This window comes from Lithobates pipiens, unplaced genomic scaffold (assembly GCF_037356315.1).
Source record: "Lithobates pipiens isolate NorthernLeopardFrog02 unplaced genomic scaffold, aLitPip1_a1.2 Scaffold_8, whole genome shotgun sequence".
NCBI classification, from domain to species: domain Eukaryota; kingdom Metazoa; phylum Chordata; class Amphibia; order Anura; family Ranidae; genus Lithobates; species Lithobates pipiens.
In genome coordinates, this window is record NW_027507903.1 from 377,731,000 (window position 1) to 377,748,212 (window position 17,213).

A 17,213-nucleotide genomic window follows, 5' to 3' on the forward strand; every position below is an offset into this window, starting at 1 on the left:
GGTGACTTCTGATATGAGGTCATTCTTTCAGCCGACCCATCGACAGGTGTCATCCGGATCCAGCATCAGGGAACGCCTAGACCGTCAGGTGTCCGACTACATCGGGTTAACGGCCGATGTGGACGCTCTGAGAAGTGATGAACCCCTGGACTACTGGGTGGGCAGGCTTGACCTCTGGCCAGAGCTTGCCCAATTTGCAATCGAACTGTTGGCTTGCCCCTCGTCCAGTGTCCTGTCCGAAAGGACGTTCAGCGCAGCAGGGGGGATCGTGACCGAAGCGTACTCGCCTAGCTCACGACAGTGTTAACTACCTCACATTTCTAAAAATGAATGAGGCATGGATCTCGGAGGAATTCAACACCTGTGACCAGTAGACCATGTATATGTCTATAAACGATTTTTTTAATCGAGCACACAGACCTTCTTTCTTCATTTGGCTCACTTCCTTGTACAAAAAAAGCACACCGTACAATATATGCCCGTACCCTCCTGTTTGAAGAGTTTGAGCGGTGTCATATTTCTCCTGGGGCTGCTTATTATGAGGGGCTCCCACCATCCCTGTGCTATGCTGACATCCTCCTGGGGCTGCTTATTATGAGGGGCTCCCACCATCCCTGTGCTGTGCTGACTTCCTCCTGGGGCTGTACCTCTGCTGTGCATATTATGAGGGGCTCCCACCATCCCTGTGCTATGCTCATTATAAGGGGCTCCCACCATCCCTGTGCTGACTTCCTCCTGGGGCTGCTTATTATGAGGGGATCCCACCATCCCTGTGCTGTGCTGACTTCCTCCTGGGTTTGCTTATTATGAGGGACTCCCACCATCCCTGTGCTGTGCTGACTTCCTCCTGGGGCTGTACCTCTGCTGTGCATATTATAAGAAGCTCCTACCACCCCTGTGCTATGCTCATTATGAGGGGCTCCCACCATCCCTGTGCTATGCTGACTTCCTCCTGGGGCTGCTTACGGTGCAGGTGTCAGTGCTGTATAACACGGTGCTGGTGTCAGTGCTTTATGTCACGCTGCTGATGTCAGTGCTCTCTATCACGGGGTGCTGGTGTCAGACCACTCTATCATGGTGCAGGTGTCATTGTTGTATGTCACGCTGCTAATGTCAGTGCTCTCTATCACGGTGCTGGTGTCAGATCACTCTATCACGGTGCAGGTGTCATTGCTGTATGTCACGCTGCTAATGTCAGTGCTCTCTATCACGGTGATGGTGTCAGATCACTCTATCACGGTGCAGGTGTCATTGCTGTATATCACACTGCTGATGTCAGTGATCTCTATCACGGTGCTGGTGTCAGATCACTCTATCACGGTGCTGGTGTCAGTGCTTTATGTCACGCTGCTGATGTCAGTGCTCTCTATCACGGTGCTGGTGTCAGATCACTCTATCACGGTGCAGGTGTCATTGCTGTATGTCACGCTGCTGATGTCAGTGCTCTCTATCACAGTGCTGGTGTCAGATGACTCTATCATGGTGCAGGTGTAAATGCTCTATATCACGGTGCAGGTGATCATCTCCTGCACCCTCTTCTTTGCCTACCCTGACCTTCCCTCTCCTCCATTGCCTTCATGCGCTCCACAGTCCTGAATTGTCACAATTTCACATATAAAAAAAAAATGTTTGTAGTTGTCGATCCCAGATTCACCTCATACATGTGTTATGTCATTGGCCATGTGGTGGGACTATGTGTGCACAGCTAGTAATTATTTTGTGGCTGCAAATATGACCTGTAAGGTTGTAAAGTTCGCCTCCCATTGAAGTCAATGGGGCCCACCGCGAACGTTACGGTTCGCGAACTATCGGCCGCGTTCGCGGTTCGCGTTCGCGAAACGTCCCGTCGGAAGTTCGTCCATCACTAGTGACGAATTAAAATATTGTATTCATGAAATGAGGAAAAAGAATAAAGAAATAAGTTTGGGAGAAGTGTGTGTGAATATGAGCAGCAAAACAACTTCCTTCTTAGCATTCTAAAGAAAAAGAGAATGCGCTGCATTAAAGAATTTTTAACATTGCAGAGTGATGAATGTGTTTATATCAATTACAAGCAGTAGTTTTACCTGACCGAGCGCTTCAGTCTCAGAAATTATTCTGAGCTTGCGTGGCACCTTGTCCGTCGGACTAGGCTACACACGATCGTGACTGACGCACATCGGATCATGTTGTCGGAAAATTTTATAGCCAGCTCTCAAAACTTTGTCCGTCGGATATTCCGACAGAAAAAGTCCGATGGAGCCCACACACTGTCAGATTATCGGACAGCACGGTCCGATCAGACATTTTCCATCAGATTTTCCGACCGTGTGTACAAGGGCTAACAGGTACTCTTTATGGGGTGATCTAGGGTCTATAAGACCCCAAATCCCTCCTTTGCACTTGAATGCATTCAAAACACCAAGATCTGTATTTTTGAATACTTTAAATTTTTTTTTAAACTAACGCCTTTAAGATTCCAGTAAATCAGAAGTGATGTCATGACATCGTTTGCAGGTTACCTCTTCTAGCTTTCTTTGGGTCTCCAGCCAGCCAGCGGACATGCCGGCTGGTCACTCTGGATGGGAGAGCCTGGGCGAGTGGCAGCAGAAGGGGGGATAGTCCCCTCACACTGCTTATATCAACAAGCCGATCGTCGTCTCTAAACAATGGTACCTGGTCGATGCCTCCAGCTGCAGGCATCACTCCGGTACAACCACTTGAACTCAAATGAGCTACAGGCTAGTAATTTGGTGGCAGGTGCTTAAATAGTTAAATGCTATAATAGTTTTATCTATGAGGCTGAATTAAGCAAAACAATAGCAGCTAGGGGAAAAAAAACACAAAGAGTACTTCATAACTTGTGAATTCAAAACCACTTGCGTAGCACTGCGGTGTATCTTGTAAGATAAAATAATATAATGTAGTGTGTACTACAGATCCAAGTAATGATCCAACAAGGTTTGTATAGCCAGGAAATGGTATGCAAAGGTATAGGGAAAATCCTTCCCACTTTGTCCATTGCACTAGTCCCATATAGGGCAGGCTTCACCATCACAGTGAGCATACTCCTGGAAGGTGTCTACGTGGTCTGGGTGCCATAAGAAAGCACCATGGCACTGGACCTGTATAGCATCTTGCTGGTAACTCACTCATTGCCCCGCTTGCCAATGTGAGTGCTGAACTCAAAATTCCATGGTCCAATCAAACATTACCGATTGGCCTGCTATCTTGAACCAGGGTGCGGCTCCCAAGGTAAAAGCTAAGGATAACTGGTAACTTTCAGTTGTATTTTGAAAAAAGTGTCAGTTAAAAAATAAAAAGGAAAAAAATCTCCAACGTGTGAAGGGATCCATTATCTAAGGACACTAGCAACCGGAGCCTTATGGAGTGTGCGTAGTTATGGAGATACAGTGGGGGTGGTGAAGAAAAGATGATCCGCACTCCAGTGATTGCTCTTAAAAAATTTTGTATTTATTAACAAGCCACAGTGACCAAATGCAAATACGAAAGTTTGACACGCTTCAGCCTATAAGGCCTTAGTTATAACCATAGTGGGGGTGGCGCCAGCAAAAGTTTACCTGTGTCCAGTCATCATAGTAGGCATTATGTGAAAGTAGCATCATATAACCCATAGTCTGATTATCAAATCCAGTTTCCTGTTCTGTATGTTTAGGATATATGGATTTCCGTAAACTAGAGTTTTGCTTCAATAATATGAAAAATCTGAATCCAATACAAACAATAAAATAAATATACAGTCACAAATTTAAAAGGATGCGGATAGGAAGAAATATGAAATTAGGTTCAGACAAAGACTCACATGGGTTGTGAACACTCTTGAAGATTACATGTTCTGCGAATAGGTTTTAGTTTAGGAATAGATTCACACATCTTCTTATTCACCATTTTGTGGTCCGATTTCCTTCGACAGCCATATTTTGTGAATTGATAGCCTACAAAACAGCATAATTTTTACTTACAGAACTTGTGTATATTGAGAACATGGCAAGGTATAAATTAACACTAAAAGTACAAAGAAGCCGGGGGAAAAAATGTGTGATTGTGGAAAAGGTATATAAAGGCCAAATTTTCTCCCAACATTGAACAAAACAATTGCAAAATTTCACATTACTACTACTACAGTACATGAATGTACTAGTAAAACATACAAATAGGTTTACAAAATAATCCCAAAAATGTGTTACAGAATACACTATAACATTAGTAGCACTAATCAGTAGGGATGGCCTCTATGCGTTTTCAGTGTGAAAGAACTTTGACCCATGATGACACATCCATCATGGGGTACAGGACAGCTAATTGAGACATTTCAGCGCATGGACAATTGGACATTCTCCCTAACTTATAAATAGGCCTGATCTGGCGGACATTTTACATTCTATCTTATGTAAGTGTAGGGACAGGACGCTGTGTTGAGCAGGGAGAGACTGTAGTGACACAAATCACTAGCTATTAGGTCCACAAAAGTCCTTTTAACGACTGGTATAGGTGTAGTACAGTATATAGGGGTCAGTGCACTGCTGTGCTGGTGATTGCAGGTGTCTTTTGTCAGTGTAGGGACAGGACGCTGTGTGGAGCAGGGACAGTCAGTTTAATCACTAGCTAGCTATTACTACTAGGTCCACAAAGGTCCTTTTAAGGACTGGTATAGGTGTACAGTATATAGGGTTCTGGTGCACTGCTGCTGACTGCTGCCCGATTCTGCAGCAGTCTTTTATCAGTGTAGGGACTGAGGGACAGTCTGCAAATCACTAGCTACTAGGTCCACAAAGGTCCTTGTAAGGACTGGTATAGGTGTACAATATATAGGGAGGGTGCTGGTGCACTGCTGTGCTGCAGATTACTGCTCATTTCTGCAGCTGTCTTTTATCAGTGTAGGGACTGAGGGACAGTCTGCAAATCCCTAGCTACTAGGTCCACAAAGGTCCTTGTAAGGACTGGTATAGGTGTACTATTTGGTGTGTATTATATAGGTGTGTAATACACGTATAAAATACTTGAACATATAGAAAGCATAGTATAGTGCATTTGCACTGTGCAGTATTGTGACTGCTGAGTGGTTCTGCAGCGATACTACAAAGAGTGACAAACGCAATAAAAAAAAAAAGTATTATAACTGGTGTGATAGACCAGTGGCCCCCAAAAAACGACAGATTGAAGCGGGGTGTTATATACCTTTTTCCACATACATACTGCACTTCTCTAGAGACTTTTGTCACAGGGTCATTTAAAAAATGACAGGCAGAGGAAGAGGCAGGCCCTTCCGCAGGGGTGCTAGGAGTAGGGCAGGAGCAACTGGCTTGAGCCAAAGTGGCAAATTGCAGAAGGTGCATGCGATTATGTCAAAGGATGCACCAGACTTGGTTGAGTGGCTCACTCAGTCTTACTCTTCTGCACTCTCCGCTCAGTGCTCTCTATCTCGGTGCTGGTGTCAGTGCTCTCTATTTCGGTGCTGGTGTCGGTGCTCTCTATCTCGGTGCTGGTGCCAGTGCTCTCTATCTCGGTGCTGGTGTCAGTGATCTCCATCACGGTGCTGGTGTCAGTGATCTCCATCACGGTGCTGGTGTCAGTGCTCTCCATCACGGTGCTGGTGTCAGTGCTCTCCATCACGGTGCTGGTGTCAGTGCTCTCTATCATGGTGCTGGTGATCATCTCCTGCACCCTCTTCATAGCCTACCCTGACCTTTCCTCTCCTCCATTGCCTTCATGCGCTCCTGAGTCTTGAATTGCCAAAATTTCACAGATAAAAAAAGAATGCTTGTCGTTGTCGATCCCAGATTCTATACTTTTGTTATGTTAGTGGCCATGCGGTGGGACTATGTGTGCACAGCTAGTAAGTATTTTGTGGCTGAAAATATGACCTGTAGGTTTTTAAGGTCCGCTTGCCATTGAAGTCAATGGGGCCCACCACAAACTTTGCGGTTCGCAAACTTTTGGCCGCATTCGCGGTTCGCGAAACGTCCCGTCGGAAGTTCGTCCATCTCTACTAATCAGTTACAATATAAATAATAATTGTAAAAATAAAGTCCCATTTGTGGATATAATGTGAATAATCATGTGTCCATCAAGCCAAGTTCATACGAGGTTAAATCCAGTTGAAAACCGTCACCACACCTGGTGTGAAATACTCCCCCAAGGTAATGAACTTACCATACAATAGATGTTACGCTTGTATTTTAACAATCACTGTCAGCAGGCACTGCGTCTCTCCATCTAAGGTATTGCTCACCGCAAGCAAAAGAAAAGGGTGCACATAGCATAATCCAGCAACATTTATTTAATAAAAAATATTCCCCTTACAATGTTAAAAAGTAAAAATAGCATGTAACAGGCAATGTAAACATCAAAGTATCGTGTCACTGTTTTGTGTCTACCTCTCACCGCTCAGCTGATTTCTCATGCAGCTGTGTTCCAGGTGTTCTGGCAGATAGTGTCCTGCCATCATATAGCATCCGCCCCGAAGAAGCTTCGGAAAATCTCCGAAGCTGAATGGCGCCTGCCCGTGAGTGGAGGTGGTAGCCCCACCATCCAAGCGGACATCGGGTTATGAAAATTAGACGGTCGCTCACCACGCTTCAGGCTCGGCCTCACTGCGCTCGGCTCTTTTTATTTTGACTCTATGTCCACTTGGATGGTGGGGCTAGAACCTGGACTCACGGCGCAGGCGCCGTTCATCCTCGGCTATTTTCGTAATCTGTGTTGCTGTGTACTGCGCATGCGCAGTACACAGCGGACACTATCTGATGGGGGACCTTATATGAAGGGACACTGGGCTGGTGCTAGAGGCCAATGGAGAGGGAGGCCTTCCCTAAGTTCCAGACCCACCTGAGGGTGGAAACGGGAGAGGTCAGGCTCAAAGTAGAATGGGAGGTTCCAGAGTACAGCTGGTGTGCTGGCGTAAAATCCGCAGGTGGCACCCGAGAGCTGTTGTTGCTGTGTACTGCGCATGCGCAGTACACAGCGGACACTATCTGATGGGGGACCTTATATGATGGGACACCGGGCTGGTGCTAGAGGCCAATGGAGAGGGAGGCCTTCCCTAAGTTCCAGACCCACCTGAGGGTGGAAACGGGAGAGGTCAGGCTCAAAGTAGAATGGGAGGTTCCAGAGTACAGCTGGTGTGCTGGTGTAAAATCAGCAGGTGGCACCCGAGAGCTGTTGCAGGATTCGGAAAATGCTGAGAAAGGAGTGTGGTCAGAAGAAAGCCTAGGTGATGAGCTGGGTGGATAGCAAAGAGAGCAGACGTGGTTAGGGAGATATCCGGGGTCAAACACAGGAAGCAAACAGGAGATAGGTCAAGGACAAGCCGGGTCGGTAACAGGAGACACATGAACAGGAATTTCATTGAGATAACAAACTGGAGGAGCCAAAGATCAACCAGCCAGGGTTTACTTCCTCTTTAACAGAGGCAGATAACATAGTTGAACTTTGTACACTTGCAGCTTTCCACTTGGCCTATGTAGATAAACAGCTGAACAGGAGCATTGCTTATGCGGGTGGACGTATCTATATGCAGCAGCAGTGCGGTCTATGACTGCTGTGTCGCTCTCGGATCACAGATCAGGGTACAGGGCCAATTTGCAAGATCACATATCAGGGTACATGGCCTGTACTTGCCTTGGTCTGTTTATTAACCACATTTCTGCCAGGAGTCTGGACTGATTCTTTGCCTGTTTGCTGACACTGCCTGAAATGACTCATCTGCATGTCCGACTAATGACGTTCCTGTGAGACACTAGTCCCAGGCATCCCCCTGTGAGCAACTACATTCCTGGAACCACGGGAGTGGCTGTTTGAGATGGACCCTGGTACTCAAGAAAAGTATGTCCATCGTATAAGCTTCCTTTGTCCGCTATCAGAATGATACCAGATCCCGCATCCCATCCAGTCACTAGTCGGGACACAACATAGGGTGGTGAAAAACAAAAGAGTGTTAATTGAAATACAAGCACAAAAAGATATACACTCTGGGACAATCCCCCCTTCTTTGTGTAATGACACAGGGTGGGGTAAACTGTACGTCCAGTAACATGAGCAGTGCTGTCTCTTGGCCTAGGCCAACAAGGCCCAGGCTTAGGGCAGCACTCTGCGGGGGACGGCAAAAAAGCCACCCCCCTGCATGGGAAAAGCCCCCTCCCTGACCCGTCCTCCCGAGTCCCGCATGGAAGAAAAGTGACACTGGAAGCAGTCCAGAATGCAGGGGACAGGGGTGATCTGAGCCGCAGTAGCGCTGGCTCAGCTCTGCTTCCACCCGATTCCTGGCCACTGGTTGCTAGAGCCGCCTGGCATCTAGCAACCAGTGATGTCATGCACGCGACTCCCTCCCTGCCCAGCAATCAAAGCGGAGGAGGACTTAACTTCCTCCTCCTCCAGCGTGGAGGGGCTTAAAGCAGCTTCTCGGCCCCTTGAGCTGAGCCCACCCCTTTGTCATACTTCTGGATAGCCTGCCATTGGTCCCGTGATGGTGGGGTACAGGGAGGCAGCATTTTCTAATAGCAAGAGGGAAGCCCCAGCAGCTGGGAAGAGGCTAACAGCTTGCCCTAACCATGAGCCCAGGAGGGAGTGAGAGAAGACTACGCCTCACCACCACCCTGACTTGAGCAGCATCCCCAGCTTCTCCCAGAGTGGCAGAGCCTGCACTCCTTCTCCAACTCCTCTCCCAGCTGTGCCTGTCCTGGAACAGAATGAGGACAGGCATGAGGTAGATGCATCACACAGGCCTACCAACAGAGACAGAGGCTGCCTGGGACAGTCACGGGGGCGACAGTAGGGACTGCAGGCAGGGCTAGGGGGTCTCTCTTTTATCGCCCTCCCCCCTCTCTCCTATCCCCACACACCCATCCCCCTATCCCACACCCTTGTCTCTCTCTCTCACCCACCCCACCCAACATCCTCTCTCTCCTACATTACTTCTCTCTCTCACACCACCTCCCTCTCTTACACCCCCTCTCTCTCCCACCCCACACACCCACCCCCTTTCTCTCCCTCCCAACCCCACACACCCATCCCCCCTGTCTCTACCACCCCCACACACCCACTTTCTCTCCCTCTCACACCCCTCTCTCTCACCTCCCCTTTATCTCCTACCCCCACCACCCCTCTCTCCCACCCCCTCTCCCTCTCCCACACCCACTATCCTCTCCCCCACCCCCAACCCCCTCTCTCACCTCCTCTTACACTAACCTCCCTCTCTCTCCCACCCCCACACACCCACCCTCCTCTCTCACACCCACTTTCTTTCTCTCATCTTCTCTGTCTCACACACCCCTCTTTCTCTCACACCCACCCTCTCTCTCATGCCAAGAAATCCAGCCTGCCTACTGGATTACCTGGCTGCCATCAGCTCCCCTCAATAGTGGTCTGTCTGCCTCCTGTGCCTCAATCTAGCCCCATCCTTACACCTGCTGGCCTGGAGAGTATTCCTGCTTACATAGATGGTACATCAGCATCCCCTGCTTTGGTCCTGCTCTGTATTTTTGAGTCTGCCTGACTGATTGCTGGATAAATAAATCTGGCTGTTTGCCATTTTACGGCTTCCTGTGCTGATGGCAGCCATCTGTAGCAAGAGGACCAGCCAAAAGGACATATAAAGTGTCAGCGGCCATCTTGCTACACCCTGGATAGAAAAAAGGACAGCATTCTACTAAATCTAAGATTTTTAAACTTTTTAACTTTTGTCTAAACTTTTTTTAACTTTAACTCTTTAGCTCTTTAGCTTTTCAACGGACATCTCCTCACGACGTTACCCGGGTTGCCCCAGCCTGCAGCACCCACCGCCGCTACCCCTTCCACCAACACACAATTGATCACTGCCTGTTGGGACCTGGGCTTGAACCTGGGACCTCTGGTGTGTCTGGCAGTGACTCTGCGTGCTGAGCCACCTGGAATGCTTGACAGCTCCTTGGACAGCTCCTTGGACAGCTCCTTGGACAATTCCTTTAATGATCTTGTCTTGAATCTTGTTTGCCTTGAACCTTGAACCCTGTGCTCCTCCCATGAACTTCCTGATATAAGCCATGTCTCTGCACTTCCTCCTTGCCAGAATATTGTGCCTTTACCAGCCAATATCTTGCGTCTATCTCTCCTGCTGCCGACCGTATCCTCGCTACCTTTCGTTACCGACATTTGGCTTGCTCCTGGATTACGCTTCTGCTGAATCCCAACCTGCAACTATCGGTTACCGACTTTTGGCTTGTTTCTCAACTACGCTTCTGCTTGATCTCTACCTGCTATATCTGCTACCAGACCCCCGGCTTGCTCACCTCCTGGTGGGGCTATCCTGAGGACCGCGACCTGGCACTAACACGCAGCCAAGCCCATCTCCACCTTTGGGAGCTCTGGTGAATACCGGTTAGTGCTTAGACCCCGCACCTCAGGTGAACCCGTGCCATCAGCCAGGGTGACCTGTGTGAATATCTGCTCTGCTGCTATAGCTACTGGTCTCTGAGCCTGACTCCAGATCGTGACAGAATATTCTGGCCAAAAACATGGAGGCCATTGTAGCAGCTGCTGTGGCTCCTCTCAGGGTTCAAATCGCTGAGTTACAGGCATTTGGTGTTGACTACCAGGAAAAAATTTCTGAGTTACAAATTGAAGTGAAAGGTCTACAAGAGGAAATCCTTGATCTACACAAACAATTGCAGGATTTTCATGCCCGAGATACTGCTGCCATAGAAACTAATGCACGAATGCCCCTACCACTCAAGTTTAGCGGAGACCGCCGCCATTATAGAGGATTCCTTAATCAATGTCGTATATACTTTCAGATGCAACCTGCTGCATTCACTTCTGACAGGAAAAAGGTGCTGTTTATTATCAACCTCCTGACTGAGGAAGCCTTAGCCTGGGCCTCCCCTTATGTGGAGAAAGATGATGTCACCCTGGATAATTTTGATTCTTTTGTGACTGCGATGAACCAAGTTTTCGATGATCCTAACCGCTGTGCTACTGCTGAGGCAAAATTGCACAATTTACGGCGGGGAAGATGCTCTGTTGCAGAGTACACAACTGAATTCCGACGTTGGATCTCAGATACCAATTGGAATCCAGCAGCACAGAAGAGTCAGTTCTGTCAAGGACTCTCGGAACAAGTAAAAGATGAGCTTGCCAGAGTAGAAAGTCCTGATGACCTTGAAGCTTTTATTAAATTATGTATTCGAATTGATCAGAGACTTACTGAAAGGAGAGACTGGGAATCCTAGGCAGTAATGGTGGCATGCGTTTTTCTACTACTCAGTATCCTCCTAAGGGTCCAAGAGTTTTTCCTAAATTTTGACACTCCTGAACCTATGCAGGTGGATGCTATTAAAAGATCTATTACTACTCAGGAGAAAGAAAGACGACGTTCAGAAAACGTATGTCTTTATTGTGGAGACTCTGGACATTACACAGTTAATTGTCCCAATAAATTTAAAAGAACAATTGCAGCAATGGATGTTACAGTATCTGAACAAATAAACTCAATTTCTCAGTCCATCTCTCCTTTGATTCAGGAAGCAAATAAAGTTAATTCTTTATCAACTCATTTTGTCATCCCTATAAAGCTTATTGTTGAAAGCAATGAAATACCTTGCTCTGCTATGCTGGACTCAGGGGCTGGGGGAAACTTCATCGACATCGAATTTGCCCAAAGTAATAACATTCAAATAAGAAATAAACTTGCCCCAATTTATATGGAAACTGTGGATGGCTCACCTTTGACTTCAGGCCCTGTTACCCACGAGACAATCCCACTTAAACTCCTAATTGAAACTGACCATCAGGAGACTATCAGCTTTGAGCTGATTACATCACCCAAGTTCCCTATTATCCTGGGCATTCCTTGGTTCTCTATCCATAATCCCTCCATCAACTGGGAGACACGTTCTTTAACCACTTGCTTACTGGGCACTTAAACCCCCCTCAGTCCCAGACCAATTTTCAGCTTTCAGCGCTGATGCACTTTGAATGACAATTGCGCGGGCATACAACACTGTACCCAAATGAAATTTTTATCATTTTTTTCCCACAAATAGAGCTTTCTTTTGGTGGTATTTAGTTACAGCTCGGAGTTTTATTTTTTGCTAAACAAACAAAAAAAGATGCAAAAAAATAAAAATAAATAAATCATGTTTTAATAGTTTGTTATAAAATTTTGCAAACGGGTCATTTTTCTCCTTCATTGAAGTGCGCTGATTAGGCGGCACTGATGGCTGCATTGGTGGGCACTGATGGGCTGCATTGGTGGGCACTGATGGGCTGCATTGGTGGGCACTGATGGGCTGCACTGGTGGGCACTGATAGGCATAGTTAAGGCGGCACTAATAGGCACAGATAAGGCGGCACCGATGGGCAAAGATGGGCACAGATAAGATGGCATGGATGGGTGGCACGGATAAGTGGCACGGATGGGTGGCACGGATGGGCACTGATAGGTACCACTGATAGATGGGACTGATGGGCACTGATAGGTGGCACTGATAGGTGGCTCTGATAGGTGGCACTGCTGGGCACTGATGGGCGGCACTGCTGGGCACTGATGGGCGGCACTGCTGGGCGGCACTGGGTCGCAGCACCTTTGAGGCAGATTGTGGGCACTGTGGGTGGCACTGCTGGATGGCACTGTGGGTGGCATTGTGGGTGGCACTGTAGGTGGCACTGTGGGCACTATGGGCACTGATGGGGGGCACTTACTTTTATTCAGGATGGCACGGCGGTGGGCAGGTGGGCACTGGCAGGGGGCAGGTGGTCAGCTGTATTGCTGGCCGTGATCGGGACTGATGTCCCGATCACGGCCGCCGGTGATCGGCTTTTTTTTTCTCTCCTCGCACTGTCAGCGCGAGGAGGAATAATAGCCGATTACCGGCTCCGTTCTATCACATGATCAGCTGTCATTGGCTGACAGCTGATCACGTGATAAGGGGTCGGGATCGACCCCTTGCACGGATCGGTGATCAGGCGAGTCTCACGGACTCGCCGATCACAGAGCGCGCCGCGCGCGCCCCTCAGGGGGCGCGCAGGCCGCTCGTATCCGGGACGACGTCAATAGACGTAGTCCCGGAAATGTAGGTCCGCGCTGTTGCCGTCATTTGGCAATAGCGCGGATCTGTAGTGGTTAAGCTTTACATCTGACCATTGCAAGAAACATTGCAAAGAATCTTATCAAATAAGCCCTCAACCAACCCAAGATTTACAAGCAGTTTTGGCAACTATCCAGTCATACGACAAGCTACCTCCACAATATCTTGAGTTTCGGGACGTTTGTGATAAAAAGAACGCAGATCAGCTGCCTCCTCATCGCTCTTATGATTGTCCCATTGAATTGCTTCCAGGGGCAGAAATACCATTTGGTCGCCTTTATTCTTTATCAGAACCTGAACTCAAAGTGCTCAGGGAGTGGATTAATGAGAATCTTGAGAAGGGTTTTATCAGACACTCAACCTCTCCTGCTGGCGCAGCCTTATTCTTCGTGGTTAAAAAAGGACACCACCCTGCGTCCGTGTATTGACTACAGAGATTTAAATAAGATCACAATTAGGAATCGCTATCCACTCCCACTGATTCAGTATCTGAACAAATAAACTCAATTTCTCAGTCCATCTCTCCTTTGATTCAGGAAGCAAATAAAGTTAATTCTTTATCAACTCATTTTGTCATCCCTATAAAGCTTATTGTTGAAAGCAATGAAATACCTTGCTCTGCTATGCTGGACTCAGGGGCTGGGGGAAACTTCATCGACATCGAATTTGCCCAAAGTAATAACATTCAAATAAGAAATAAACTTGCCCCAATTTATATGGAAACTGTGGATGGCTCACCTTTGACTTCAGGCCCTGTTACCCACGAGACAATCCCACTTAAACTCCTAATTGAAACTGACCATCAGGAGACTATCAGCTTTGAGCTGATTACATCACCCAAGTTCCCTATTATCCTGGGCATTCCTTGGTTCTCTATCCATAATCCCTCCATCAACTGGGAGACACGTTCTTTAACCACTTGCTTACTGGGCACTTAAACCCCCCTCAGTCCCAGACCAATTTTCAGCTTTCAGCGCTGATGCACTTTGAATGACAATTGCGCGGGCATACAACACTGTACCCAAATGAAATTTTTATCATTTTTTTCCCACAAATAGAGCTTTCTTTTGGTGGTATTTAGTTACAGCTCGGAGTTTTATTTTTTGCTAAACAAACAAAAAAAGATGCAAAAAAATAAAAATAAATAAATCATGTTTTAATAGTTTGTTATAAAATTTTGCAAACGGGTCATTTTTCTCCTTCATTGAAGTGCGCTGATTAGGCGGCACTGATGGCTGCATTGGTGGGCACTGATGGGCTGCATTGGTGGGCACTGATGGGCTGCATTGGTGGGCACTGATGGGCTGCACTGGTGGGCACTGATAGGCATAGTTAAGGCGGCACTAATAGGCACAGATAAGGCGGCACCGATGGGCAAAGATGGGCACAGATAAGATGGCATGGATGGGTGGCACGGATAAGTGGCACGGATGGGTGGCACGGATGGGCACTGATAGGTACCACTGATAGATGGGACTGATGGGCACTGATAGGTGGCACTGATAGGTGGCTCTGATAGGTGGCACTGCTGGGCACTGATGGGCGGCACTGCTGGGCACTGATGGGCGGCACTGCTGGGCGGCACTGGGTCGCAGCACCTTTGAGGCAGATTGTGGGCACTGTGGGTGGCACTGCTGGATGGCACTGTGGGTGGCATTGTGGGTGGCACTGTAGGTGGCACTGTGGGCACTATGGGCACTGATGGGGGGCACTTACTTTTATTCAGGATGGCACGACGGTGGGCAGGTGGGCACTGGCAGGGGGCAGGTGGTCAGCTGTATTGCTGGCCGTGATCGGGACTGATGTCCCGATCACGGCCGCCGGTGATCGGCTTTTTTTTTCTCTCCTCGCACTGTCAGCGCGAGGAGGAATAATAGCCGATTACCGGCTCCGTTCTATCACATGATCAGCTGTCATTGGCTGACAGCTGATCACGTGATAAGGGGTCGGGATCGACCCCTTGCACGGATCGGTGATCAGGCGAGTCTCACGGACTCGCCGATCACAGAGCGCGCCGCGCGCGCCCCTCAGGGGGCGCGCAGGCCGCTCGTATCCGGGACGACGTCAATAGACGTAGTCCCGGAAATGTAGGTCCGCGCTGTTGCCGTCATTTGGCAATAGCGCGGATCTGTAGTGGTTAAGCTTTACATCTGACCATTGCAAGAAACATTGCAAAGAATCTTATCAAATAAGCCCTCAACCAACCCAAGATTTACAAGCAGTTTTGGCAACTATCCAGTCATACGACAAGCTACCTCCACAATATCTTGAGTTTCGGGACGTTTGTGATAAAAAGAACGCAGATCAGCTGCCTCCTCATCGCTCTTATGATTGTCCCATTGAATTGCTTCCAGGGGCAGAAATACCATTTGGTCGCCTTTATTCTTTATCAGAACCTGAACTCAAAGTGCTCAGGGAGTGGATTAATGAGAATCTTGAGAAGGGTTTTATCAGACACTCAACCTCTCCTGCTGGCGCAGCCTTATTCTTCGTGGTTAAAAAAGGACACCACCCTGCGTCCGTGTATTGACTACAGAGATTTAAATAAGATCACAATTAGGAATCGCTATCCACTCCCACTGATTCCAGAAATGCTTGAGAGACTCCGCTCTGCCAAGCTCTTTACCAAATTAGATTTACGGGGGGCATACAACCTTGTCCGCATTCGTTCCGGTGATGAATGGAAAACTGCTTTCAGAACCAGATATGGACATTTTGAGTCTTTGGTCATGCCCTTTGGGCTTTGCAATGCTCCTGCAACTTTTCAACATTTTATTAATGATGCTTTTCGAGATTTGCTTGATCAGTTTGTAATAGCATATTTGGATGACATTCTAATTTTCTCTGATACTTTGGAAGAACACCGCAAGCATGTCTGTATTGTTTTCGAGAGATTAAGGCGAAATCAACTTTACATAAAATTAGAGAAATGCGAGTTTGAACAAACTCAGATCCAGTTCTTGGGATACATAATCTCTTCTGAAGGGGTAAGCATGGATCCCGATAAGATCAAAGCTGTGGTGGATTGGCCCGCCCCTAAGAATGTTAAAGAGATACAGCGATTTGTTGGATTTGCCAACTTTTACAGAAGATTTATAAGGAATTTCTCTAGGGTAATTGCTCCAATCACACAGTTGACAAAGAAAGGGGTGCCCTTTTTGTGGTCACCTGAGGCACAGGCTGCCTTTAGTAAACTGAAAACTCTCTTCACTTCTGCACCAATACAGGTACATCCAGATCCAGAACTACCTTTCATCGTAGAAGTTGATGCTTCTAATTCTGCTGTGGGAGCTAGCCATGTCTCTGCACTTCCTCCTTGTCAGAATATTGTGCCTTTACCAGCCAATATCTTGCTTCTATCTCTCCTGCTGCCGACCGTATCCTCGCTACCTTTCGTTACCGAAATTTGGCTTGCTCCTGGACTACGCTTCTGCTGAATCCCAACCTGCAACTATTGGTTACCGACTTTTGGCTTGTTTCTCAACTACGCTTCTGCTTGATCTCTACCTGCTATATCTGCTACCAGACCCCCGGCTTGCTCACCTCCTGGTGGGGCTATACTGAGGACCGCGACCTGGCACTAACACGCAGCCAAGCCCATCTCCACCTTTGGGAGCTCTGGTGAATACCGGTTAGTGCTTAGACCCCGCACCTCAGGTGAACCTGTGCCATCAGCCAGGGTGACCTGTGTGAATATCTGCTCTGCTGCTATAGCTACTGGTCTCTGAGCCTGACTCCAGATCGTGACACTGCCACACCAACTCTGCTACAGAGCCTGAGCGGCACCATGGCACCTCGAGCCACTCACTTCATAACACGCACCCCAGAGCACTCTCCCATCAGGTGCATCATCAATCATTCGACACCCTCTGCAGCCTAAGGAATACCGTTATAACATTACCAACCACCACCCAAACAATACTACGAAAAGAACAACTTTTAAGAACAAATTTGAAACCAAACATTCAAAACAGGAATACACCACATCCAGGACAACAGCTATCATGCGCCCTGATCAACACTAGATCAGCAGTCAAGCAAAAACACAAAATTCATGACTTTATCACTCAACACAACGCAGACTATCTCTTCATCATGGAAAGCTGGCTAACACCTGACTGTAACACCATTCTAGTAGAGTTACTGCCTGAG

The 17,213-nt window shown here is 47.8% G+C and overlaps 1 protein-coding gene across 4 annotated transcripts in view; it reads right to left on the reverse strand.

The window, feature by feature from the left end:
* The window catches only part of LOC143964080 (A disintegrin and metalloproteinase with thrombospondin motifs 2-like), a 1,751,863-nt gene that overhangs the window by 399,468 nt on the left and 1,335,182 nt on the right, over positions 1 to 17,213 (reverse strand). For all 4 annotated transcript variants that reach the window (XM_077473787.1, XM_077473788.1, XM_077473790.1 and 1 more), the window contains exon 18: positions 3,803 to 3,935. In XM_077473787.1, coding sequence (XP_077329913.1) covers positions 3,803 to 3,935 — 133 coding nt within the window. The remainder of the gene's footprint in view (positions 1 to 3,802; positions 3,936 to 17,213) is intronic.